The 25,750-nt window shown below is 44.6% G+C and overlaps 1 protein-coding gene across 20 annotated transcripts in view; it reads left to right on the top strand.

Annotated features, from left to right (window-relative positions):
* Positions 1-25,750, top strand: part of PTK2 (protein tyrosine kinase 2) — a 196,438-nt gene that overhangs the window by 97,069 nt on the left and 73,619 nt on the right. For 12 of the 20 annotated variants that reach the window (XM_077271302.1, XM_077271300.1, XM_077271301.1 and 9 more), the window contains 9 exons: positions 4,997-5,076; positions 7,435-7,497; positions 16,515-16,569; positions 18,553-18,702; positions 19,028-19,105; positions 19,514-19,621; positions 21,013-21,130; positions 22,519-22,557; positions 22,939-22,969. In XM_077271302.1, the coding sequence (XP_077127417.1) occupies positions 4,997-5,076; positions 7,435-7,497; positions 16,515-16,569; positions 18,553-18,702; positions 19,028-19,105; positions 19,514-19,621; positions 21,013-21,130; positions 22,519-22,557; positions 22,939-22,969 (722 nt within the window). The remainder of the gene's footprint in view (positions 1-4,996; positions 5,077-7,434; positions 7,498-16,514; positions 16,570-18,552; positions 18,703-19,027; positions 19,106-19,513; positions 19,622-21,012; positions 21,131-22,518; positions 22,558-22,938; positions 22,970-25,750) is intronic. The other 8 variants (XM_077271309.1, XM_077271306.1, XM_077271303.1 and 5 more) reach the window with 1 other exon arrangement.

Here is a 25,750-nt window from a genome sequence, read left to right as displayed (position 1 = left end):
CACATTACCACACACAATCCCGCCCCCCACCACATCACCACACACAATCCCGCCCCCAACACATTACCACACACAATCCTGCCCCCCACCACATCACCACACATAATCCCGCCCCCACCACATTACCACACATAATCCCGCCCCCACCACATTACCACACACAATCCCGCCCCCCACCACATCACCACACACAATCCCGCCCCCACCACATCACCACACATAATCACGCCCCCACCACATCACCACACACAATCCCGCCCCCCACCACATTACCACACAAAATCCTGCCCCCCACCACATTACCACACATAATCCCGCCCCCACCACATCACCACACATAATCCCGCCCCCACCACATTACCACACATAATCACGCCCCCACCACATTACCACACACAATCCCGCCCCCCACCACATTACCACACAAAATCCCGCCCCCCACCACATCACCACACATAATCACGCCCCCACCACATTACCACACACAATCCTGCCCCCCACCACATTACCACACACAATCCCGCCCCCCACCACATTACCACACATAATACCGCCCCCCACCACATCACCACACACAATCCCGCCCCCCACCACATTACCACACACAATCCCGCCCCCCACCACATTACCACACATAATCCCGCCCCCCACCACATCACCACACATAATCCCGCCCCCCACCACATCACCACACATAATCCCGCCCCCCACCACATTACCACACATAATCCCGCCCCCCACCACATTACCACACACAATCCCGCCCCCCACCACATTACCACACACAATCCCGCCCCCCACCACATTACCACACACAATCCCGCCCCCCACCACATTACCACACACAATCCTGCCCCCCACCACATCACCACACATAATCCCGCCCCCACCATATTACCACACACAATCCTGCCCCCCACCACATTACCACACACAATCCCGCCCCCCACCATATTACCACACATAATCCCGCCCCCCACATTACCACAGGAGGCTCTGTCCCCACACATTACCACACGAGGCTCCGTCCTCACACATTACCACACAAGGCTCTGTCTCCACACATTACCACACGAGGCTCCGTCCTCACACATCACCACACGAGGCTCCGTCCCCACACATTACCACACGAGGCTCCGTCCCCACACATTACCACACGAGGCTCCGTCCCCACACATTACCACACGAGGCTCCGTCCCCACACATTACCACACGAGGCTCCGTCCCCACACATTACCACACGAGGCTCCGTCCCCACACATTACCACACGAGGCTCCGTCCCCACACATTACCACACGAGGCTCCGTCCCCACACATTACCACACGAGGCTCCGTCCCCACACATTACCACACGAGGCTCCGTCCCCACACATTACCACACGAGGCTCCGTCCTCACACATTACCACACGAGGCTCCGTCCTCACACATTACCACTCGAGGCTCCGTCTCCACACATTACCACACGAGGCTCCGTCTCCACACATTACCACAGGAGGCTCCGTCCTCACACATTACCACACGAGGCTCCGTCCCCACACATTACCACACGAGGCTCCGTCCCCACACATTACCACACGAGGCTCCGTCCCCACACATTACCACACGAGGCTCCGTCCCCACACATTACCACACGAGGCTCCGTCCCCACACATTACCACACGAGGCTCCGTCCCCACACATTACCACACGAGGCTCCGTCCCCACACATTACCACACAAGGCTCCGTCCCCACACATTACCACACGAGGCTCCGTCCCCACACATTACCACACGAGGCTCCGTCCCCACACATTACCACACGAGGCTCCGTCCCCACACATTACCACACGAGGCTCCGTCCCCACACATTACCACACGAGGCTCCGTCCCCACACATTACCACACGAGGCTCCGTCCCCACACATTACCACACGAGGCTCCGTCTCCACACATTACCACACGAGGCTCTGTCTCCACACATTACCACAGGAGGCTCCGTCCTCACACATTACCACACGAGGCTCCGTCCCCACACATTACCACACGAGGCTCCGTCCCCACACATTACCACACGAGGCTCTGTCTCCACACATTACCACACGAGGCTCTGTCTCCACACATTACCACACGAGGCTCTGTCTCCACACATTACCACACGAGGCTCCGTCCCCACACATTACCACACGAGGCTCCGTCCCCACACATTACCACACGAGGCTCCGTCCTCACACATTACCACACGAGGCTCCGTCCCCACACATTACCACACGAGGCTCTGTCTCCACACATTACCACACGAGGCTCTGTCTCCACACATTACCACAGGAGGCTCCGTCCTCACACATTACCACACGAGGCTCTGTCCCCACACATTACCACACGAGGCTCTGTCCCCACACATTACCACACGAGGCTCTGTCCCCACACATTACCACACGAGGCTCTGTCTCCACACATTACCACAGGAGGCTCTGTCTCCACACATTACCACACGAGGCTCTGTCTCCACACATTACCACAGGAGGCTCTGTCCCCACACATTACCACACGAGGCTCCGTCCCCACACATTACCACACGAGGCTCCGTCCTCACACATTACCACACGAGGCTCCGTCCCCACACATTACCACACGAGGCTCTGTCTCCACACATTACCACACGAGCCTCTGTCTCCACACATTACCACAGGAGGCTCCGTCCTCACACATTACCACACGAGGCTCTGTCCCCACACATTACCACACGAGGCTCTGTCCCCACACATTGCCACATGAATCCAGTTTGCTTTTGATTTTGCACTGTGAATAAAATGTATTAGTATTATTCTGATTTTTAATTATTATTATTAACTTCATTTTAAGTTAATTTACCACCTGCGTAAGCGCTATTGAATGTTGTCATTATTTACTTTAGTTTAATCACTTGCAGAGTTAGATAGCAATGAGCATGCCGAGCGTTAGGTGGCTGGAAACAGCTAGTTTTACCATGTAACGTACTGAAAAATGGGGAGAAAAAAAATAAAACTGCGTAAAATAAAGTTATGTTCACACTTGGCGTTTTTGCTGCAGTTTTTTTTTCTGCAGGCAAAACCTGCTCTCTCGGCAGTAAAGAAGCTGCTGACAAACCGCATATTTTGCTGTGTTAATGTTGTCTCTTGTGCATCCCGATAAAGTTTAGTGCCCCCCAAAAATATCACGATACAACTTCCTTAAGGTTTTTGCACAAAAACGCAGCAAAACCAGATGCCTGAATTTTAGCTGCATTTTTGCACTTACTCATTGCTTTCTATGGGGAAAAAAAAATAACGCTGCAAAAACACTGAAAGTGACATGGTGCCGTTCGCAAAAACTTAACTTTTCCACTTCACTCAGGAAAAAAAAAGTGTGCGCAGTATATTTATAAAATTCCATGGCTTTTGCTGGTACTGTAAAACGCAGCTAAAATATTGCATTAAAAAAAAGCAACATGTGAACATTGCCTAAGAGAAAAAAACAAAACACAATTCCATTGTCTTTGTTTTTTTTTCACCTGATGACTTTCTTCTCCAGGTCAATATATATATATATATATATATATATATATATATATAATGTATTTTTTATATAGTAATTTAAATTACATACAGTTGTGCTCTAAAGTTTACATACCCCGGCAGAATTTTTGCTTTCTTGACCTTTTTTCAGAGAATATGAATGATAATGCCAAACCTTTTTCTCCACTCATGGTTAGTGGTTGGGTGAAGCCATTTATTGTCAAACTACTGTGTTTTCTCTTTTTAAATCATAATGACAACCCAAAACATCCAAATGACCCTGATCAAAAGTTCACATACCCTGGTGATTTTGGCCTGATAACATGCACAGAAGTTGACACAAATGGGTGTAAATGTAACATCCTCACCTGTGACCTGTTTGCTTGTAATCAGTGTGTGCATAAAAGCAGAGTGAGTTTCTGGGATCCAGACAGACTCTTGCATCTTTCATCCAGCCACTGACGTTTCTGGATTGTGAGTCTTGAGGAAACCAAAAGAATTGTCATCGGATCTAAGGGAAAAGGTAGTTGAACTGTATAAAACAGGAAAGGGATACAAAAAGAAATCCAAGGAATTGATAATGCCAGTCAGCAGCGTTCACACTGTGATTAACAAATGGAAAATCGGGGGCTCTCTAACAACAAAACCACGGTCAAGTAGACCAATAAAAATGTCGTCCACAACTGCCAGGAAAATTGTTTAGGATGCAAAGAAAAACCCACAAATAACATCAGATGAAATACTGGACTCTATGAAAACTAGCAGTGTGACTGTTTCAAGATGCACAATAAGGAGACACTTGAAGAAAAATGGGCTGCATGATCGAGTCACCAGAAGAAAACCATTACTGCGCAAATGTCACAAAGTATCTCACCTACAATACGCAAAACAGGACAGAGACAAGCCTCAAAACTTCTGGAACAAGGTAATTTGGAGTGATGAGACCAAAATTGAACTTTTTGGCCACAAACATAAACGTTACATTTGGAGAGAGGTCAACAAGGCCTATGATGAAAGGAACACCATTCCTACTGTAAAGCATGGAGGTGGATCACTGATGGTTTGGGGATGTGTGAGCTACGAAGGCACAGGACACTTGGTCAAAGTTGAAAGAAAGATGAATACAGCACGTTATCAGCAAATACTGGAGGCAAATTTGCACTCATCAGCCCGGTAGCCGCACATGGGACGTAATTGGACGTTCCAACATGACAACGATCCAAAACACAAGGCCAAGTCAACCTGTATTATAGCAGTATTATAGTAGTTATATTCTTGTACATAGAAGCAGTATTATATATATTATTATTTATTTTATTTTTTTTCAGCAGCTGCGAAACTAAAACTCCCAGCATTCCCTGATAGGCTGTGATGTGGTCTTGGAGGCATGCTGAAAGTTGTAGTTATTCCCCTGTTCTCCCCTCAAACATGTGTAATCCTGAAGCCTCTTCTCTTCTAACTCTTGTTCCCTTTTTCTTGCAGGTGAAAAATGACTACATGTTGGAGATGGCGGACCAAGTGGACCAGGAAATTGCCTTGAAGCTCGGCTGTCTTGAAATCCGGTAATATTCCGAATATACCGTACTTGTTACATATACACTAAGATGAGAGCATCCGCACTCTGTGACCGGCGAGATAAATCACTGGTATTTATGGGAATAATGATATTTCCTCCATCGTGGTGGATTCTTTTCTACGTCTTCCCTCCGCTCGCTGCACCTCTGTGATTTTACTATTCTGATGAGAAGGATTTTTCTGATCGTACAGTTGGAGCAGACTTCATTGTTGTACGGTGCCTGGTAATCTGAATGTTATAGAATATTTTGGTGAATTTGCTCTCAGCGGGGAAAAAAACAGCACATCAGCTCTAGTAATTGGCACTAATCAATAATCCGTGTCTTGTGACGTAGGAAATTATATAGGAATTCAGTCCAAATTACAACTTAATCCTTGAGTGCAGAATCTGACATGTATATTTAATATTTTTTCTGTTACATCATTGGGAGCGCCGAACAGCATAACTAGTATCCTGTGATACACAACTACGTGCTGTAATGTATTCTAAAAAGCTGGTATAAAGTGACTGATGTGGGTAAAATAATACTGTCCCCTATATACAAGAATATAACTACTATAATACTGCCCATATGTACATGAATATAACTACTATAATACTGCTCCTATGTACAAGAATATAACTACTATAATACTGCTCCTATGTACAAGAATATAACTACTATAATACTGCTCCTATGTACAAGAATATAACTACTATAATACTGCCCCTATGTACAAGAATATAACTACTATAATACTGCCCCTATGTACAAGAATATAACTACTACTAGACTGTGGCCCGATTCTAACGCATCGGGTATTCTAGAATATGCATGTCCCCATAGTATATGGACAATGATGATTCCAGAATTCGCGGCAGAATGTGCCCGTCGCTGATTGGTCGAGGCAACCTTTATGACATCATCGTCGCCATGGCAACCATTACGACATCTACGTCGATACTGTGCCCGTCGCTGATTGGTCGAGGCCTGGCAGCCTCGACCAATCAGAGACGCGGGTTTTCCAGGACAGACAGACAGACAGACAGACAGACGGAAAAACCCTTAGACAATTATATATATAGATAATAATGCTCCTATGTACAAGAATATAACGACTATAATACTGCCCCCTATGTACAAGAATATAACTACTATAATACTGCTCCTATGTACAAGAATATAACTACTATAATACTGCCCCTATGTACAAGAATATAACTACTATAATACTGCCCCATGTACAAGAATATAACTACTATAATGCTGCTCCCATGTACAAGAATATAACTACTGTAATACTGCTCCTTTGTGCAAGAATATAACTACTATAATACTGCCTCTATGTACAAGAATATAACTACTATAATACTGCCCCTATGTACAAGAATATCTACTATAATACTGCTCCTATGTGCAAGAATATAACTACTATAATACTGCCCCTATATACAAGAATATAACTACTATAATACTGCCCCTATGTACAAGAATATCTACTATAATACTGCTCCTATGTGCAAGAATATAACTACTATAATACTGCTCCTATGTGCAATAATATAACTACTATAATACTGCTCCTATGTGCAAGAATATAACTACTATAATACTGCCCCTATATACAAGAATATAACTACTATAATACTGCCCCTATGTACAAGAATATCTATAATGCTGCTCCTTTGTGCAAGAATATAACTACTATAATACTGCTCCTATGTGCAATAATATAACTACTATAATACTGCTCCTATGTACAAGAATATAACTACTATAATACTTCCCCTATATACAAGAATATAACTACTATAATACTGCCCCTATGTACAAGAATATAACTAATACTGCCCCTATGTACAAGGATATAACTACTATAATACTGCTCCTATGTACAAGAATATAACTACTATAATACTGCCCCTATGTACAAGAATATAACTAATACTGCCCCTATGTACAAGAATATAACTACTATAATACTGCCCCTATGTACAAGAATATAACTACTATAATACTGCTCCTATATACAAGAATATTACTACTATAATACTTCCCCTATATACAAGAATATAACTACTATAATACTGCCCCTATGTACAAGAATATAACTAATACTGCCCCTATGTACAATGATATAACTACTATAATACTGCCCCTATATACAAGAATATTACTACTATAATACTGTCCCCTATGTACAAGAATATAACTACTATAATACTGCCCCTATGTACAAGAATATAACTAATACTGCCCCTATGTACAGTACAAGAATATAACTACTATAATACTACTGGTATGATAAAGCATGGAGATATTATTGCATTTAATTTCTATTTTTGTTTTGTTTTTTCCGTGTAGGCGGTCTTACGGGGAGATGAGAGGTAATGCCCTAGAGAAGAAGTCGAACTATGAAGTTTTAGAGTAAGTGTTGGCTAATTTATATATATTTATATACACATGCAGTGCTATGCAAAAGTTTTATGCAGGTGTTATAAAAAAGAAAAAGCTGCACAGTAAGAATGCGCCAAATATAGAAGTGTTAATATTCTATTTTGTTAATTGGTAAGTGAAAGAAATTAAGAGAAATGTAAATCTCATCAATATTTGGTTTCCGCCAGTCGCCGTCATCACTTTTCTTAGATACTTGTCACCTGTACACTATTTATGGAGGGTCTCGGCAGGAGGTTGTCCCAAACATCTTGGCAATCTGACCCCAGATCTCCTGTGGATGTCCCTTGTGCGGATCCTTCTGTCTCCTCATTTGATCCCAGACAGATTGGATGATGTGAGATCAGGGCTCTGGAGTCGGATCATCACTTCCAGGACTCCTTGTTCTTAATGACAGTGAAATGACAAGTCCCTTTAATGTGTTATTTTCCAGCCACAAGGGGGCGCCCTTCCTTTAATTTTTATGGGTGCTTCTAGTGGGATCGGAACTCCTATTACCTGGACTTTAGTTGGGACTTTTTGAGACGTTGTGGAACCATTATTCTGCTATGGAGAGGATTGATCTCCATCCTTCTTGATCTTCAGTCTTCGGCACTTGTATTTTCAATGATTTCTGTTCTGGGCATCGGTTTGTCGCTCTATGGCCGCACGTCTTAATAACCATTTACTGGCCTTTAACCCCTTCCCGATCTGTGACACAGCGTATGTGTCATGAAAGTCGATGCCAATCCGACCTGTGACGCATATGCTGTGTCACAGAATGATCGCGTCCCTGCAGATCGGGTGAAAGGGTTAACTCCAATTTCACCCGATCTGCAGGGACAGGGGGAGTGGTACTTTAGCCCAGGGGGGTGGCTTTGCCCCCCCGTGGCTACGATCGCTCTGATTGGCTGTTAAAAGTGCAACAGCCAATCAGAGCAATTTGTAATATTTCACCTATGAAAAGTGGTGAAATATTACAATCCAGCCATGGCCGATGCTGCAATATCATCGTCCATGGCTGGAAAACCTGATCTGCCCCCCCCCCCCCCCCCCCACCGCCACCGATCTCCTCGTCAGTCCTCTGTTCTGTGGTCCGGTCCCCTCCATCCTCCTGTCCGCTCCCCCGTCCTCCTGTCCGCTCCCCCGTCCTCCTGTCCGCTCCCCCGTCCTCCTGTCCGCTCCCCCGTCCTCCTGTCCGCTCCCCCGTCCTCCTGTCCGCTCTCCTGTCCGCTCCCTCCTTGTTCCGATTCACCCCCTGTGCTCCCCCCCTCACCCCCTCATACTTACCGAGCCTCCCGGTGTCCGTCCGTCTCCTCCCTGGGCGCCGCCATCTTCCAAAATGGCGGGCGCATGCGCAGTGCGCCCGCCGAATCGGCCGGCAGATTCGTTCCATGTACATTTTGATCACTGTGATAAAACCTATCACAGTGATCAAAATAAAAAAAATTGTAAATGACCCACCCCCTCTATCACCCCCATAGATAGGGACAACAATAAAATAAAGAAAATATTTTTTTTATTATTTTTTTTTCCCACTAGGTTTAGAACTAGGGTTAGGGTATTCTGGTCCTCTGTGGATTTTTCCACAGCGCATTTGATAAATCCGCAGTGCAAAACCGCTGCGGAATTATCATGGATTCAGCGTGGATTTTCTGTGGATTTCACTGCGGTTTTACAACTACGGTTTTCTATTGGAGCCGTTGTAAAACCGCTGCGGAATCCGCAGAAAGAAGTGACATGCTGCGGAATGTAAACTGCTGCGTTTCCGCACAGTTTTTTCCGCAGCATGTGCACAGCGTTTTTTGTTTCCCATAGGTTTACATTGAACTATAAACTCAAGGGAAACTGCTGTGGACCCGCAGTTTTCCGCAGCGTGTGCACACGGTGCGGATTTGGCTGCGGATCCGCAGCGGATTGGCTGCTGCGGATTCGTAGCAGTTTTCCAACAGGTTTACAGTTCCATGTAATCCTATGGAAAACCAAATCCGCTGTGCCCATGGTGCGGAAAATACCACGTGGAAATGCTGCGTTGTATTTCCCGCAGCATGTCAATTCTTTGTGCGGATTCCGCAGCGTTTTACACCTGTTCCTCAATAGGAATCCGCATATGAAATCCGCACAAAAACCACTGGAAATCCGTGGTAAATCCGCAGGTAAAACGCAGTGCCTTTTACCTGCGGATTTTTCAAAATGGTGCGGAAAAATCTCACACGAATCCACAACGTGGGCACATAGCCTTAGGGTTAGGGTTGGAATTAGGGCTAGGGTTGGAAATGGGTTTAAGATTAGGCTTGTGGTTAGGGTTATGGGTGCGTTGGGGTTAGGGTTGTGGTTAGGGTTGGGATTAGGGTTAGAGTTGGGATTAGGGTTAGGGGTGTGTTGGGGTTTGGGGTGTGTTGGGGTTAGGGTTGTGGTTAGGGTTATGGCTAGAGTAGAAATTAGGGTTAGGGGTGTGTTGGGGTTAGTGTTGGAGTTAGAATTGAGAGGTTTCCACTGTTTAGGCACATCAGGGGTCTCCAAACGCAACATGGCGCCACCATTGATTCCAGCCAATCTTGCGTTCAAAAAGTCAAAATGGTGCTCCCTCCCTTCCGAGCCCCAACGTGCGCCCAAACAGTGGTTTACCCCCACGTATGGAGTACCAGCATACTCGGGACAAACTGGGCAACAAATATTGGGGCCCAATTTCTCCTGTTACCCTTGTGAAAATAAAAAATTGCTTGCTAAAACATCATTTTTGAGGAAATAAAAATGATTTTTTATTTTCACGGCTCTGCGTTGTAAACTTCTGTGGAGCACTTGGGGGTTCAAAGTGCTCACCACATATCTAAATAAGTTCCTTTGGGGGTCTAGTTTCCAAAATGGGGTCACTTGTGAGGGGTTTCTACTGTTTAGGCACATCAGGGGCTTTGCAAATGCAACGTGACGCCCACAGACCATTCCATCAAAGTCTGCATTTCAAAACGTCACTACTTCCCTTCCGAGCCCCGGCGTGTGCCCAAATAGTGGTTTACCCCCACATATGGGGTATCAGCATACTTGGGACAAACTGGGCAACAACTATTGGGGTCCAATATCTCCTTTTACCCTTGTGAAAATAAAAAATTGCTTGCTAAAACATCATTTCTGAAGAAATAAAAATGATTTTTTATTTTCACAGCTCTGCGTTGTAAACTTCTGTGAAGCACTTGGGGTTTCAAAGTGCTCACCACATATCTAGATAAGTTCTTTGGGGGTCTAGTTTCCAAAATGGGGTCACTTGTGGGGAGTTTCTACTGTTTAGGCACATCAGGGGCTCTGCAAACGCAACATGATGCCCCCAGACCATTCCATCAAAGTCTGTATTCCAAAACGTCACTACTTCCCTTCCGAACCGCGACATGTGCCCAAACAGTGGTTTACCCCCACATATGGGGTATCAGCGTACTCAGGAGAAACTGGACAATAACTTTTGGGGTCAAATTTCTCCTGTTACCCTTGGGAAAATAAAAAATTGCGGGCTAAAAAATCATTTTTGAGAAAAGAAAAATTATTTTTTATTTTCATGGCTCTGCGTTATAAACTTCTGTGAAGCACTTTGGGGTTCAAAGTGCTCACCACACATCTAGATTAGTTCCTTGGGAGGTCTAGTTTCCAAAATGGGGTCACTTCGGGGAGAGCTCCAATGTTTAGGCACACGGGGGCTCTCCAAACGCGACATTGTGTCCGCTAATGATTGGAGCTAATTTTCCATTCAAAAAGCCAAATGGCGTGCCTTCCCTTCCGAGCCTTGCCGTGTGCCAGGGTGGATTGATTTAAATCACGCCGATTTAAATCATGATTTAAATCACGATTTAAATCAAAAGGTTTTTTTTAATATAAATCACGATTAAAATGAGAAGTGAGAGCAGTGCGCATGTGTGCCCATAGTTACACGGACGAAACTAGGGGCAACGATCTAACGCCAGGGTGAGGGGGGGACCCCAAAGTAAGTAAAAATCTTTTTTGTTTTACTATATGGCAATAGGTAGGTGTTTAAAAGCAGCATGTCTTAATTGTATAAACTATTAATAGCCTCCACATTTTGTTCATACTGCCCCTTTAATTCCACACTTCTAGCTTGGTTTCACTTTTGGTTTAGTTTCTTTTTCCATTCAGTTGACATGCCCAAACTTGTTGGATAGTCAGCAGTACTTGGCTGTAGTAACAATCAAACTTCATAAGTGATCTGTGTGAGCCATGGCAGGTCGTAAGAGAGACCCTATTTGGGTTCATTTTGTTGAGATGCCAGCAGCAGATCTTGGAAAGAAAGGTGCAAGAGCAAAGTGCAAATACTGTCAAAAGGATATCCAAGGACTTGTTTGCCGTTTGAAATCACATTATGAAAACTGCAACCAGAAGGGAAATGAAGATGTTGATAGTGAAGTGTTTCTTTGGTCATCTTCATCACCGCACTTCTCATGATGTTGCCTCATTCACGCCACCAGGCCTTGCATCTCTTTGTTGCATCGTTTGCATTTTGCACGCATGCCTGCCTTACCGATAGGCGAAGGAGCTTCATTAAAATATTCCCAAACTGGGTCTCTTTTACGGCCTGCTGCCATTATAAGGAAAGAATGTAATAAACCTCAGATCGTACACACAAACAGATCCAGACTTGTCTGTCTGTGGCTATGCTGCAGTATTGTGCTCAAAGTTTCACTTTCATTTTTTTGTCTGCTTGCCCTTCCTCCTCAAAACACTTAGATTCACATTCTTCTTGTGTTGTGCAGATCTATTCCACTCAAAACAATCAGAAACATATTGTCTAACTTCTTGGACTTGGCACTGAAGGGGTTGATTCTGTATTCATAGGTTTGTAGAACAATAGGATTAAGGTCTTTTTCTCAACTCTGTTCATGTTGTAACATTTTTGCCATGAAGAAGAGGCTGGGACCTCTGCGGAGTCAAATTCAGTTTTGAGAACTGCGTAAGTAAAGCGAGCGTCTGTGATAATATAGGAGAGAAACTGCCCACTAATCCTACAGAAACCTCTGGAAGAGCATGGCATTGTGAATGTTACACATATACAGCCTTTATTCTACTGAGTTAAACAACTCAGCTTTATCTCATGATGGAAGAACCTTTGGATGGTAAAATATTTTCCTCAAAAAGCAGTTTATTGAAAAAAATCCGATTTAAATCAAAAAAATCCGATTTTTTTTATTTTTTTTAAAAAACATTGATTTTTATCCACCCTGCCGTGTGCCCAAACAGTGGTTTACCCCCACATATGGGGTATCGGCGTACTCAGGAGAAATTGCCCAACAAATTTTAGGATCCTTTTTATCCTGTTGCCCATGTTAAAATGAAAAGATTGAGGCTAAAAGAAATTTTTTGTGAAAAAAAGCACTTTTTCATTTTTACAGATCAATTTCTGAAGCACCTGAGGGTTTAAAGTGCTAACCATGCATCTAGATAAGTTCCTTGGGGGGTCTAGTTTCCAAAATGGGGTCACTTGTGGGGGAGCTCCAATGTTTAGGCACACAAGGGCTCTGCAAAAGCGACATGGTGTCCGCTAACGATGGAGATCATTTTTCATTCAAAAAGTCAAATGGCGCTCCTTCCCTTCCGAGCCTTACCATGTGCCCAAACAGTGGTTTACCCCCACATATGAGGTATCGGCGTACTCAGGAGAAATTTCCCAACAAATATTAGGATCCATTTTATTCTGTTGCCCATGTGAAAATGAAGAAATTGAGGCTAAAAGAATTTTTTTTGTGGAAAAAAAAAAGTACATTTTCATTTTTACGGATCAATTTGTGAAGCACCTGGGGGTTTAAAGTGCTCACTATGCACCTAGATAAGTTCCTTGGGGCGTCTAGTTTCCAAATTGGGGTCACTTGTGGGGGAGCTCCAATGTTTAGGCACACGGGGGCTCTCCAAACGTGACATGGTGTCCGCTAAAGATTGGAGCCAAATTTTCATTCAAAAAGTCAAATGGCGCTCCTTCCCTTCCGAGCCCTGCCGTGCACCCAAACAGTGGTTTACCTCCACATATGAGGTATCAGCGTACTCAGGACAAATTGGACAACAACTTTCGTGGTCCAGTTTCTCCTTTTACCCTTGGGAAAATAAAAAAATTGTTGCTAAAAGATCATTTTTGTGACTAAAAAGTTAAATGTTCATTTTTTCCTTCCATGTTGCTTCTGCTGCTGTGAAACACCTGAAGGGTTAATAAACTTTTTGAATGTGGTTTTGAGCACCTTGAGGGGTGCAGTTTTTAGAATGGTGTCACTTTTGGGTATTTTCAGCCATATAGACCCCTCAAACTGACTTCAAATGTGAGGTGGTCCCTAAAAAAAAATGGTTTTGTAAATTTTGTTGTAAAAATGAGAAATCACTGGTCAAATTTTAACCCTTATAACTTCCTAGCAAAAAAAAATTTTGTTTCCAAAATTGTGCTGATGTAAAGTAGACATGTGGGAAATGTTATTTATTAACTATTTTGTGTCACATAACTCTCTGGTTTAACAGAATAAAAATTCAAAATGTGAAAATTGCGAAATTTTCAAATTTTTCGCCAAATTTCCGTTTTTTTTCACAAATAAACGCAGAAATTATCGACCTAAATTTACCACTAACATGAAGCCCAATATGTCACGAAAAAACAATCTCAGAATTGCTAGGATCCGTTGAAGCGTTGCTGAGTTATTACCTCATAAAGGGACACTGGTCAGAATTGCAAAAAATGGCAAGGTCATTAAGGTCAAAATAGGCTGGGTCATGAAGGGGTTAATAGCAGCTGATGTGAGGGCAGAACAGCCGGATATATCCATGTATGTCAGTGTATGAGGTGAGGGGGACCGTCCATCTCCTGACCTGTAGCACTATCATGGCAGCGACTAATTAATGGTGGACTCGTTCTGTGTTGCTCCCGTCTGCAGGGGCATAGATAGTGTAGGATGATGGCTGTCCGGAACCCACCTTGTCATATTCACTTATTACAGCTCATTTCGATCTACTGGAAACACCAGCAGTCTTATAATTAACAGAATCAGTGTGTAAATGCAATAATTATCCTGTATTATCCTCCAGAGCTGCACTCACTATTCTGCTGGTGCAGTCACTATGTACATACATTACTGATCCTGAGTTACATCCTGTATTATACCCCAGAGCTGCACTCACTATTCTGCTGGTGCAGTCACTGTGTGCATACATTACATTACTGATCCTGAGTTACATCCTGTATTATACTCCAGAGCTGCACTCACTATTCTGCTGGTGCAGTCACTGTGTACATACATTACATTACTGATCCTGAGTTACATCCTGTATTATACCCCAGAGCTGCACTCACTATTCTGCTGGTGCAGTCACTGTGTGCATACATTACATTACTGATCCTGAGTTACATCCTGTATTATACTCCAGAGCTGCACTCACTATTCTGCTGGTGCAGTCACTGTGTACATACATTACATTACTGATCCTGAGTTACATCCTGTATTATACCCCAGAGCTGCACTCACTATTCTGCTTGTGCAGTCACTGTGTGCATACATTACATTACTGATCCTGAGTTACATCCTGTATTATACCCCAGAGCTGCACTCACTATTCTGCTGGTGCAGTCACTGTGTACATACATTACATTACTGATCCTGAGTTACATCCTGTATTATACTCCAGAGCTGCAATCACTATTCTGCTGGTGCAGTCACTGTGTACATACATTACATTACTGATCCTGAGTTACCTCCTGTATTATACCCCAGAGCTGCGCTCACTATTCTGCTGGTGCAGTCACTGTGTACATACATTACATTACTGATCCTGAGTTACATCCTGTATTATACTCCAGGGCTGCACTCACTATTCTGCTGGTGCAGTCACTGTGTACATACATTACATTACTGATCCTGAGTTACATCCTGTATTATACCCCAGAGCTGCACTCGCTATTCTGCTGGTGCAGTCACTGTGTACATACATTACATTACTGATCCTGAGTTACATCCTGTATTATACCCCAGAGCTGCACTCACTATTCTGCTGGTGCAGTCACTGTGTACATACATTACATTACTGATCCTGAGTTACATCCTGTATTATACTCCAGAGCTGCACTCACTATTCTGCTGGTGCAGTCACTGTGTACATACATTACATTACTGATCCTGAGTTACATCCTGTATTATACTCCAGTGCTGCACTCGCTATTCTGCATAATATACATATGTTCTGCTCTTGTTTTTCTTATACTTACAGTGAACGCTTCGCTCCCATCATCCTCACGTCACGTTTACTTGATTTGTCTATCCAGAAGTTATTGTCTTTACAATAATTGCTTGATGTTCTCCCCGTCCCCCGGTCCGCTCGCTCGGCCTTGACATTGACTTCACCCTAATTGGCCATTATTCTCGTCAGACATGTCTATTCCATCTTGGTGATGGCGTCTGCCCCTAACACCGCGACCTAACGAGAAGTGGTGGGTAATTGGAAACAGTCATGTTATGGGGGCTCCTCGAGGCCGGACCTCCTGTTTCCTGACTGTTATATTAACTCCTCATCTGCCGGACGTGGTAGAGCGTAACGCTGCACATCATGTACTGAATTCTTACACAAAGAATCAGTTGCAATTATTTCTCTGAACGTTCCGAACCAAATTAAAAAGTCCTTTAATTCCCCCCCCGGGAGTATGGAATGGGAGTGTCGGCCCACTTGCCTAACAAAACAAACAAGAAAACATAATATCACGACAAATTGTGTCATCAGCAGATATAAACGCCTGTACTCCCAGCTCTGTGACCATCGCCCGCTGCAGGGGCAGATTATGCAGCGGGGGCAGGATCTTCAGGATATTTCCTGTACTGGAGAACGGATGAGATTTATAAGCGGTGACCGGCGGCGTCAGGAGGATAGAGATCCGAGCGCGCCGACTCCTGCCGTTCATCATACAGCTGATGGCGTTTACCCGACCTGAATTCTGTCCCATTTCTGTCTCGTCTCGTGTAAGATGATGTGACGTTATTATTATTTTCCAGGAAAGATGTCGGTCTGAAAAGGTTCTTCCCGAAAAGTTTACTGGATTCTGTTAAGGTAAATATGGTGCAAATTTATTATCACTGTCTCTTCTCTGATTATTGGTGCAAGCTCTGATTTCTCTCCTGATTATTGGCGCGAGCTGATTTCTCTCCTGATTATTGGCGCGAGCTCTGATTTCTCCCCTGATTATTGGCGCAAGCTCTGATTTCTCTCCTGATTATTGGCACGAGCTCTGATTTCTCCCCTGATTATTGGCGCGAGCTCTGATTTCTCTCCTGAATATTGGCGCGAGCTCTGATTTCTCTCCTGATTATTGGTGCAAGCTCTGATTTCTCCTGATTATTGGCGCAAGCTCTTGATTTCTCTCCTGATTGCCTGAGCTCTGATTTCTCCTGATTATTGGTGCGTGCTCTGATTTCTCTCCTGATTATTGGTGCGAGCTCTGATTTCTCTCTTGATTATTGGTGCGAGCTCTGATTTCTCCTTATTATTGGTGCAAGCTCTGATTTCTCTCCTGATTATTGGCGCGAGCTCTGATTTCTCTCCTGATTATTGGTGCGAGCTCTGATTTCTCTCCTGATTATTGGCGCGAGCTCTGATTTCTCTCCTGATTATTGGTGCGAGCTCTGATTTCTCCTGATTATTGGCGCAAGCTCTGATTTCTCTCCTGATTATTGGTGCAAGCTCTGATTTCTCTCCTGATTATTGGCACGAGCTCTGATTTCTCCCCTGATTATTGGCGCGAGCTCTGATTTCTCCCCTGATTATTGGTGCGAGCTCGGATTTCTCTTCTGATTATTGGTGCGAGCTCTGATTTCTCTTGATTATTGGTGCGAGCTCTGATTTCTCCCCTGATTATTGGCGCGAGCTCTGATTTCTCTCCTGAATATTGGCGCGAGCTCTGATTTCTCTCCTGATTATTGGTGCAAGCTCTGATTTCTCCCCTGATTATTGGCGCAAGCTCTTGATTTCTCTCCTGATTATTGGTGCGAGCTCTGATTTCTCTCCTGATTATTGGTGCGTGCTCTGATTTCTCTCCTGATTATTGGTGCGAGCTCTGATTTCTCTCCTGATTATTGGTGCGAGCTCTGATTTCTCTCGATTATTGGTGCGAGCTCTGATTTCTCCTTATTATTGGTGCAAGCTCTGATTTCTCTCCTGATTATTGGCGCGAGCTCTGATTTCTCTCCTGTTTATTGGTGCGAGCTCTGATTTCTCCTGATTATTGGTGCGAGCTCTGATTTCTCCTGATTATTGGTGCGAGCTCTGATTTCTCTCCTGATTATTGGTGCCAGCGCTGATTTCTCTCCTGATTATTGGTGCGTGCTCTGATTTCTCTCCTGATTATTGGTGCGTGCTCTGATTTCTCTCCTGATTATTGGCGCGAGCTGATTTCTCTCCTGATTATTGGCGCGAGCTCTGATTTCTCTCCTGATTATTGGCGCGAGCTCTGATTTCTCTCCTGATTATTGGCGCGAGCTCTGATTTCTCTCCTGATTATTGGCGCGAGCTCTGATTTCTCTCCTGATTATTGGTGCGAGCTCTGATTTCTCTCCTGATTATTGGTGCCAGCGCTGATTTCTCTCCTGATTATTGGTGCGTGCTCTGATTTCTCTCCTGATTATTGGTGCGAGCTCTGATTTCTCTCCTGATTATTGGCGCGAGCTGATTTCTCTCCTGATTATTGGCGCGAGCTCTGATTTCTCTCCTGATTATTGGCGCGAGCTCTGATTTCTCTCCTGATTATTGGCGCGAGCTCTGATTTCTCTCCTGATTATTGGCGCGAGCTCTGATTTCTCTCCTGATTATTGGCGCGAGCTCTGATTTCTCTCCTGATTATTGGCGCGAGCTCTGATTTCTCTCCTGATTATTGGCGCGAGCTCTGATTTCTCTCCTGATTATTGGCGCGAGCTCCGATTTCTCTCCTGATTATTGGCGCGAGTTCGGATTTCTCTCCTGAATATTGGTGCGAGCTCTGATTTCTCTCCTGATTATTGGTGCGAGAACATTTAATTTTTTTTTTTTTTCTTTTTACAGGCAAAATCACTCCGGAAGCTAATCCAGCAGACGTTTCGCCAGTTCGCCAACCTCAACCGGGAAGAAAGTATCTTAAAATTCTTTGAAATCCTTTCTCCCGTCTATCGATATGACAAGGAGTGCTTCAAGTGTGCCCTCGGAGTAAGTACGGTAGGACATTACTGATCTTGTCTTCTCTTCCATTTTACTTTATGATTGGACCTGTAGGTATTGAGTTTTTGCCTTTTTCTTTACGATGGGGGTTAGTGACAGGAAACCCTGCATACAAGAAGGGACTAGAAAAACGCAACTCTCTTCCCCAGTACTCTGCTGTTACCTTCCATACCTTACTCTGGGCAAGGGGTAGCCCCTTCTTATATTGGTGGGGTGCAGCCTCTCGGGTGGCGGAGATTCTTTTTTCTTTTCTATCATCTGGTTTACTCTGGATTTCTTGTGTTTTTCATGCTTTTCCCGTTGATCACATAAACCATTAAAGTCCAGTTGGGTTATATCTGTGGAGCTGGCGATCGGCCCTGAGGAGGGGATCAGTTACCTGACAGATAAAGGATCTAATGTAAGTAAAGCGTCACATTATCAGCATTCTGTATTATAGCCCTAGACCCTATGTATTCCTCTCCATAACCCACGTGTACAGTGCCCATGCTGACCTATGTGTCTCCTTGGTTACACTCTGCTCCAACGGTCATGGCCCCTCTCTATACAAGAGAATAGGATCTGTCTACATTGGGTCTGTTTGTAGTCTGTAACCATGGCAACCTATTGTTCTGCATAGGTGCTGTAGCACATTTTTAATCCAAACTGTTTGAAAAGTTGCTTAGTTAATTTTGCATTGAAAGGAGCAATAAATTAATGGTTGCAGGTATGTGCTCACCGTAGTGTTAGTTAGGGACAACCCCGGGGTTACACTGTACAGTACCTTTATTTCTGACCTTCTAACTAATTCCACTTTCTTCCCTCTCAGCCGACCCACCTCGCAGACTTTACTCAGGTGCAGACCATCCAATATTCGAGCAGCGAAGACAAAGATCGGAAAGGGATGCTGCAGCTACGAATTTCTGGAGCACCAGAGGTAAATACTGTTGTCGCCTCTATGGTCTCTCTTGTCCATTTTTCCTTTGTTTTGCCTTGTGTGCCTGTTTTTTTCCCCTAGGGTCTGCATTTCTTCTTTACCCTTATGGTCCTCCTTTTGTGTCCCCTCTACCTCTAGTTCCTGAGAACGTTCTTCCTTCCCCAGGTGTCTTCCTTCGCGTACCGTCTGACTCACATTCACTGGGGTCTGCCTCGTATCCCCTCTGCCTCCTGTCCTCTAGTCTTTTTTTTCTTGTCCCCTCTGCCTCATGTCCCCAGCCACAGGGGTCTTTCTCTGCATCCATTCTGCCTTCTTTCCCCATTGATCTTTTGCATCTCTTCTGCCTCCCTTACCTAGAGGTCTTCCTTCACGTACCATTTGCCTCCCTTCCCCAGGGTTCTTCCCTTGCGACCCTCTGCCTCCCTTCCCTTGAGGTCTTCCTTTGCATCGCCTCTGCCTCGCTTCCCCAGGGGTCTTCCTTCGCGTCCCCTCTGCCTCCCATCTCCCGCTCTTTCTTCATATCCCCTCTGATTCACATCCCCCAGGGTCTGCCTTGTGTTACCCTCTGACTCTTACTTTCCTTCTCCCCTCTGCTTCTTGTCTCCCAGGATCTTCCTTTGCCTATCCTGCCTTTGCCCAACTACGTCTTCCTGCACATTCCTTTGCCTACCGTCTCCCTGGATCTTCCTTCATGTACCGTCTGCCTCGCATCCCCTCTGCCTCTGCTCCCGTCCCCCGGGGTCTTCCACGCATCCCCTTTGCCTCCCGTCCCCCGGGGTCTGCCACACATCCCCTTTGCCTCCTATCCCCTGGGGTCTGCCACGCATCCCCTTTGCCTCCCGTCCCCCGGGGTCTGCCACGCATCCCGCCCAGCCTCCCGTCCCCCGGGGTCTGCCACGCATCCCGCCCAGCCTCCTGTCCCCCGGGGTCTGCCAAGCATCCCGCCCAGCCTCCCGTCCCCCATGGTCTGCCACGCATCCCGCCCAGCCTCCCTTCCCCCATGGTCTGCCACGCATCCCCTCTGCCTTCCGTCCCCCAGGGTCTGCCACGCATCCCCTCTGCCTCCTGTCCCCCGGGGTCTGCCACGCATCCCCTCTGCCTCCCGTCCCCCGGTGTTTTCTTCGTGTTCTCCACTTCCTTGCTCTGGGGTCTGCCTTTACCCCTATTTCCTCAGATTCTGCACATTAGAACAGCGAGTTCAGCCTTGTTCTAAGTTACATAGTGTTTTGTTGTCGTCATTTTTATGATCTATTTGTTGTCAATGAAAATCTCGTTGACAACCCTGCAGCCGTTTGTAGATTTGATCCAGTATTGTCAGATACGAGAGGGTGGGGGGATCTGTTGGGTGCAGTAATGACAATAATGCCCCTATTGTTTATGTCCGCTCCCAGCCCCTCACTGTGACAGCCCCATCCCTCACCATTGCCGAGAACATGGCGGATTTAATAGATGGATACTGCCGTCTTGTCCATGGAGCCTCGGAGTCCTTCATCATCCGGCCACAGAAAGGTAAGTTGAATGTCTGGAGTGATGGGAGCCGAGATCGAGGGGGCAGCACGTTCCCATCCTCCGTCCTGCAGCCTGCTGAGCATCCGTTATATGCTGACGCTTCCTCCAGGAGATGTGACGGTGCCATGAGGATACATAATATTCAGCGTGACGCTGGATACCAGAGAAACGCGTCATGGGGGCAATGGATTATACTGCAGAGTGGTGCAGTGAGTAAGTGCACCATATTTGTATGGCATGTGTCTCTATTGATTGAGACTCGCCATGTTTCCTGATCATCCACGGAATCCAGTTAATTGCAGAGTAATGGGAGCCCCTCATGCGCCTGGCCTTTCGGGTGTAGATCCGGATCAATGACCGTGTGAAGCTTTTAGTGAATTTTTGCACCAGATTCTCTTTTCACCGAGTATTGACGGGTTTTTGACTTCCTGCAGTCATGGTCCTGTGTGAAGTCGGGGAGGGGGCCATTTATCCAGCTGCAAACTGTAAGCTGATCAATGATGATCGAGTGGATTGGCGCCGTAGTGGGACGAGGGGGCGTTCGTCCTGAGCTTCCACAAAATTGTGCACAGGGTCCGACGCATTTCACAGTTTATCTTGAAATTTGCTGATCAGATGATGTTGCATCTATGGCTAACAGCTATGGGTATAGATATTTGTCCGAATACGTCACTTGCAGCTATGGGTATAGATATTTGTCAGAATACGTCACTTGCAGCTATGGGTATAGATATTTGTCCGAATACGTCACTTGCAGCTATGGGTATAGATATTTGTCAGAATACGTCACTTGCAGCTATGGGTATAGATATTTGTCAGAATACGTCACTTGCAGCTATGGGTATAGATATTTGCCAGAATACGTCACTTGCTTGATAATTGATAGCAGTGCAGAAACTTCATAGAACCCCTTTTAATTAAATTCACCTCCAGAGCTGCGATCAGCATTCTTCTCGTTTCTTCCATCCGACCCTTTTCAGTGTTTGGTCAGTGCGCGCAGATGTGGCGATCTCTGCCTCCGTCCGCCCTGCGACCGCTTTTTCCTGCTCATATTTGGAGGGAGAAGTGTTTTCCTAAGCGGTGAAAACATCATTTTGAGTCATAGGTGGTACATTTCTTCCCAGCCCCCGTCTTCCTGTTTTTGGAGGAAGCGTACGGCTTTTACTGCTGTCCGGTCAGGTGAATGTTCTTCTCGCTACACCAAGACTCTTAACAGCTCTGTTCATCCTGAGCTCCCTGGTTCATCTAATGATTGTGCCTCCCAGATGCGTCTGGTTCACCCAGGAGGCCGAGAGTCAGCACGGCTGATAAGTGCAAAAAGAAAAAACATTCATCCTATAATTTACTTTTTTTTTTGTTTCCATTATTCCACTTGCTTGTCCATGGAGGAGTCAATGGCCGTCTTCATCCAGAGCTTCCTGGTTCAGGTATAGAACTGCAACACACCTTAGTACAGATAGAAAGCCTGCGGGGAAGATAGTGACTCAGTGGGACATGCATGCAACTGATAAGTACACAGTAATGGCTCCTGTTAGATGTCAGTAGGGTGTGGAGGGCTGCACCTTTGCAATATGACCTATCCCCAAATAACAGTGCAGATTTACCAAAGCCTGAAGACTCCTGACCTGACTGCCAGAGTCACAGCTTTCCTATATTAGTCACTACATGAAATTTTTATCTTACTACTTCTACTGACGTTCTCAAAAAACGACTCTGACTTCACCTGCCCCATCTGAACTTGTTCTCTAATTCTGCTTTTTGCCTTGTGATGGTTTCTCACTACATGATTTTTCCTTTTTTTGTTACAGAAGGAGAACGAGCTTTGCCCTCTATTCCAAAGTAAGTAATTCTCACCTTCTATATGAAGGTCTACATAAATGTAATATTAACGTTATTGGATATTTTTAACCCCACACACACACACACACACACACACACACACACACACACACACACACACACACACACACACTAGTCAATAAACATCTGGGTGGTCCACACTTTACTCTACACTGACATTCCAAAATGTCAGTGCAGAGTAACCAACTTGCACAAAATCGTGAAGCAGCAGGAGGGTAGAAATAGGTTTGTCAGACACAGCCAGACTCCCTACAGAGAATATACATACGATTTATTACTATGTTTACTTTCTAGATCTCGCTATACAGCTCTGAACCAGGTTTTGTGTAAATAGATTAAGAATCACTGACAGTGCTTCCTCCTCCAGACCCAGTAAATAGAAGCCGGTGTCCCAGTTGGCTTTGCTATGCAGGAAGGAAGCTTAAATTGCCCTGTAACTGAGGCTGATATACCAGCCGAGTTACAGGGGAAATCTGCAATAAAAAAAGAATGCATTAATATATGTGAAAATGGTCCACAAAGGACAGTGTATTAAATAGGAAAAAATAAAAGAATTTAAAAAAATACACTGCCAGTCTAAATTACGGTTTCTAGCCCCACCCCATAAAAAAATATATATGTCCAATATATAAAAATAATTTTTACGGACAAAAAACAAATGTAGAATGTTTTTAGCAGTCCCTTGTTTTCGGGTGAAAATTTACACGTATTTTGTGCTATTCTTCTAAATTTCCCTGATCTGAGCAAAAAAATAAATAAAAATTAAGTCTTATCGGGAAAAAAAGGCAACATTTTTTGTTAGAGCCTTTAAAAACGCATGTACAATACAATCTGAAAATATCCCAGTCATTAACTGGTTAAATCCTAAACCCCTGGTTGAGTTGACTCCTGATATCAGTGTTTGTGTCCCTTTAAACCCTTTGTAGCAATTGATCTATTGATTTCACTTGTGTAGAAAGTTGTGTTGGAAATTTCCAGGAATGTCCGTGCGCTTCCTGAGGGGTTTGAGCTACTGATGGACTCATCTGAGTTTTTAAAAACATATATTTTACTTGAGTTTCCCCTTTAACCCCTTAATCCCATATGATGTACTATACCGTCGAGGTGGGGTGGGCCTTAATTCCCGGTGACGGTATAGTACGTCATACGCGATCGGCCGCGCTCACGGGGGGAGCGCGGCCGATCGCGGCCGGGTGTCGGCTGCATATCGCAGCTGACATCCGGCACTGTGTGCCAGGAGCGGTCACGGACCGCCCCCGGCACATTAACCCCCGGCACACCGCGATCAAACATGATCGCGGTGTACCGGCGGTACAGGGAAGCATCGCGCAGGGAGGGGGCTCCCTGCGGGCTTCCCTGAGACGATCGGTACAAGGTGATGTACTCACCTCGTACCGAACGTCTTCTCCCTGCAGGCCCCGGATCCAAAATGGCCGAGGGGCTGTATCCGGGTCCTGCAGGGAGCACTTCCGGGTCGGAGCAGGCTGCTGATGAAAGCTGCAGCCTGCTCCGATGAAAGTATGATCGCAGATCTGATAGAGTGCTGTGCACACTATCAGATCTGCGATCTGTGATGTCCCCCCCTGGGACAAAGTAAAAAAGTAAAAAAAAAAATTTCCACATGTGTAAAAAAAAAAAAAAAATAATTCCTAAATAAATAATAATAAAAAAAAAATATTATTCCCATAAATACATTTCTTTATCTAAAAAAAACAAACAAAAACAATAAAAGTACACATATTTAGTATCGCCGCGTCCGTAACGACCCAACCTATAAAACTGGCCCACTAGTTAACCCCTTCAGTAAACACCGTAAGAAAAAAAAAAAAAAAACGAGGCAAAAAACAACGCTTTATTACCATACCGCCGAACAAAAAGTGGAATAACACGCGATCAAAAAGACGGATATAAATAACCATGTTACCGCTGAAAACGTCATCTTGTCCCGCAAAAAACGAGCCGCCATACAGCATCATCAGCAAAAAAATAAAAAAGTTATAGTCCTCAGAATAAAGCGATGCCAAAATAATTATTTTTTCTATAAAATAGTTTTTATCGTATAAAAGCGTCAAAACATAAAAAAATGATATAAATGAGGTATCACTGTAATCATACTGACCCGACGAATAAAACTGCTTTATCAATTTTACCAAGCGCAGAACGGTATAAACGCCTCTCCCAAAAGAAATTCATGAATAGCTGGTTTTTGGTTATTCTGCCTCACAAAAATCGGAATAAAAAGTGATAAAAAATGGTCACGTGTCCGAAAATGTTACCAATAAAAACGTCAACTCGTCCCGCAAAAAACAAGACCTCACATGACTCTGTGGACCAAAATGTGGAAAAATTATAGGTCTCAAAATGTGGAGACGCAAAAACTTTTTTGCTATAAAAAGCGTCTTTTAGTCTGGTTTCACACTTGCGTTTTTATCTGCATGCGTTTTTTAAAAAAACCGCATGTGTGAAAAAATGCATGTAAACGCGGTAAAACGCATGCGTTTTTATAGAAAAACACAAGAAAACAAGAAAAAAACAAAAAACCCTAACCCTACCCCTAACCTGAAATACGTGGCACTGAAATACGTGGCACTGAAATATACGTTTATATACGTATATACGTATATAAGTGCCACGATATTTCAGTGGCCACGTATTTAAGTGCCACGTATTTAAGTGCCACGTATTTAAGTGCCACGTATTTAAGTGCCACGTATTTAAGTGCCACGTATTTAAGTGCCACGTATTTAAGTGCCACGTATT

The sequence above is a fragment of the Ranitomeya variabilis genome, chromosome 6 (assembly GCF_051348905.1).
Source record: "Ranitomeya variabilis isolate aRanVar5 chromosome 6, aRanVar5.hap1, whole genome shotgun sequence".
Lineage (NCBI taxonomy): Eukaryota > Metazoa > Chordata > Amphibia > Anura > Dendrobatidae > Ranitomeya > Ranitomeya variabilis.
The sequence above is the reverse complement of the archived record's forward strand: the minus strand, read 5'-3'. Positions and strand labels throughout refer to the sequence as shown.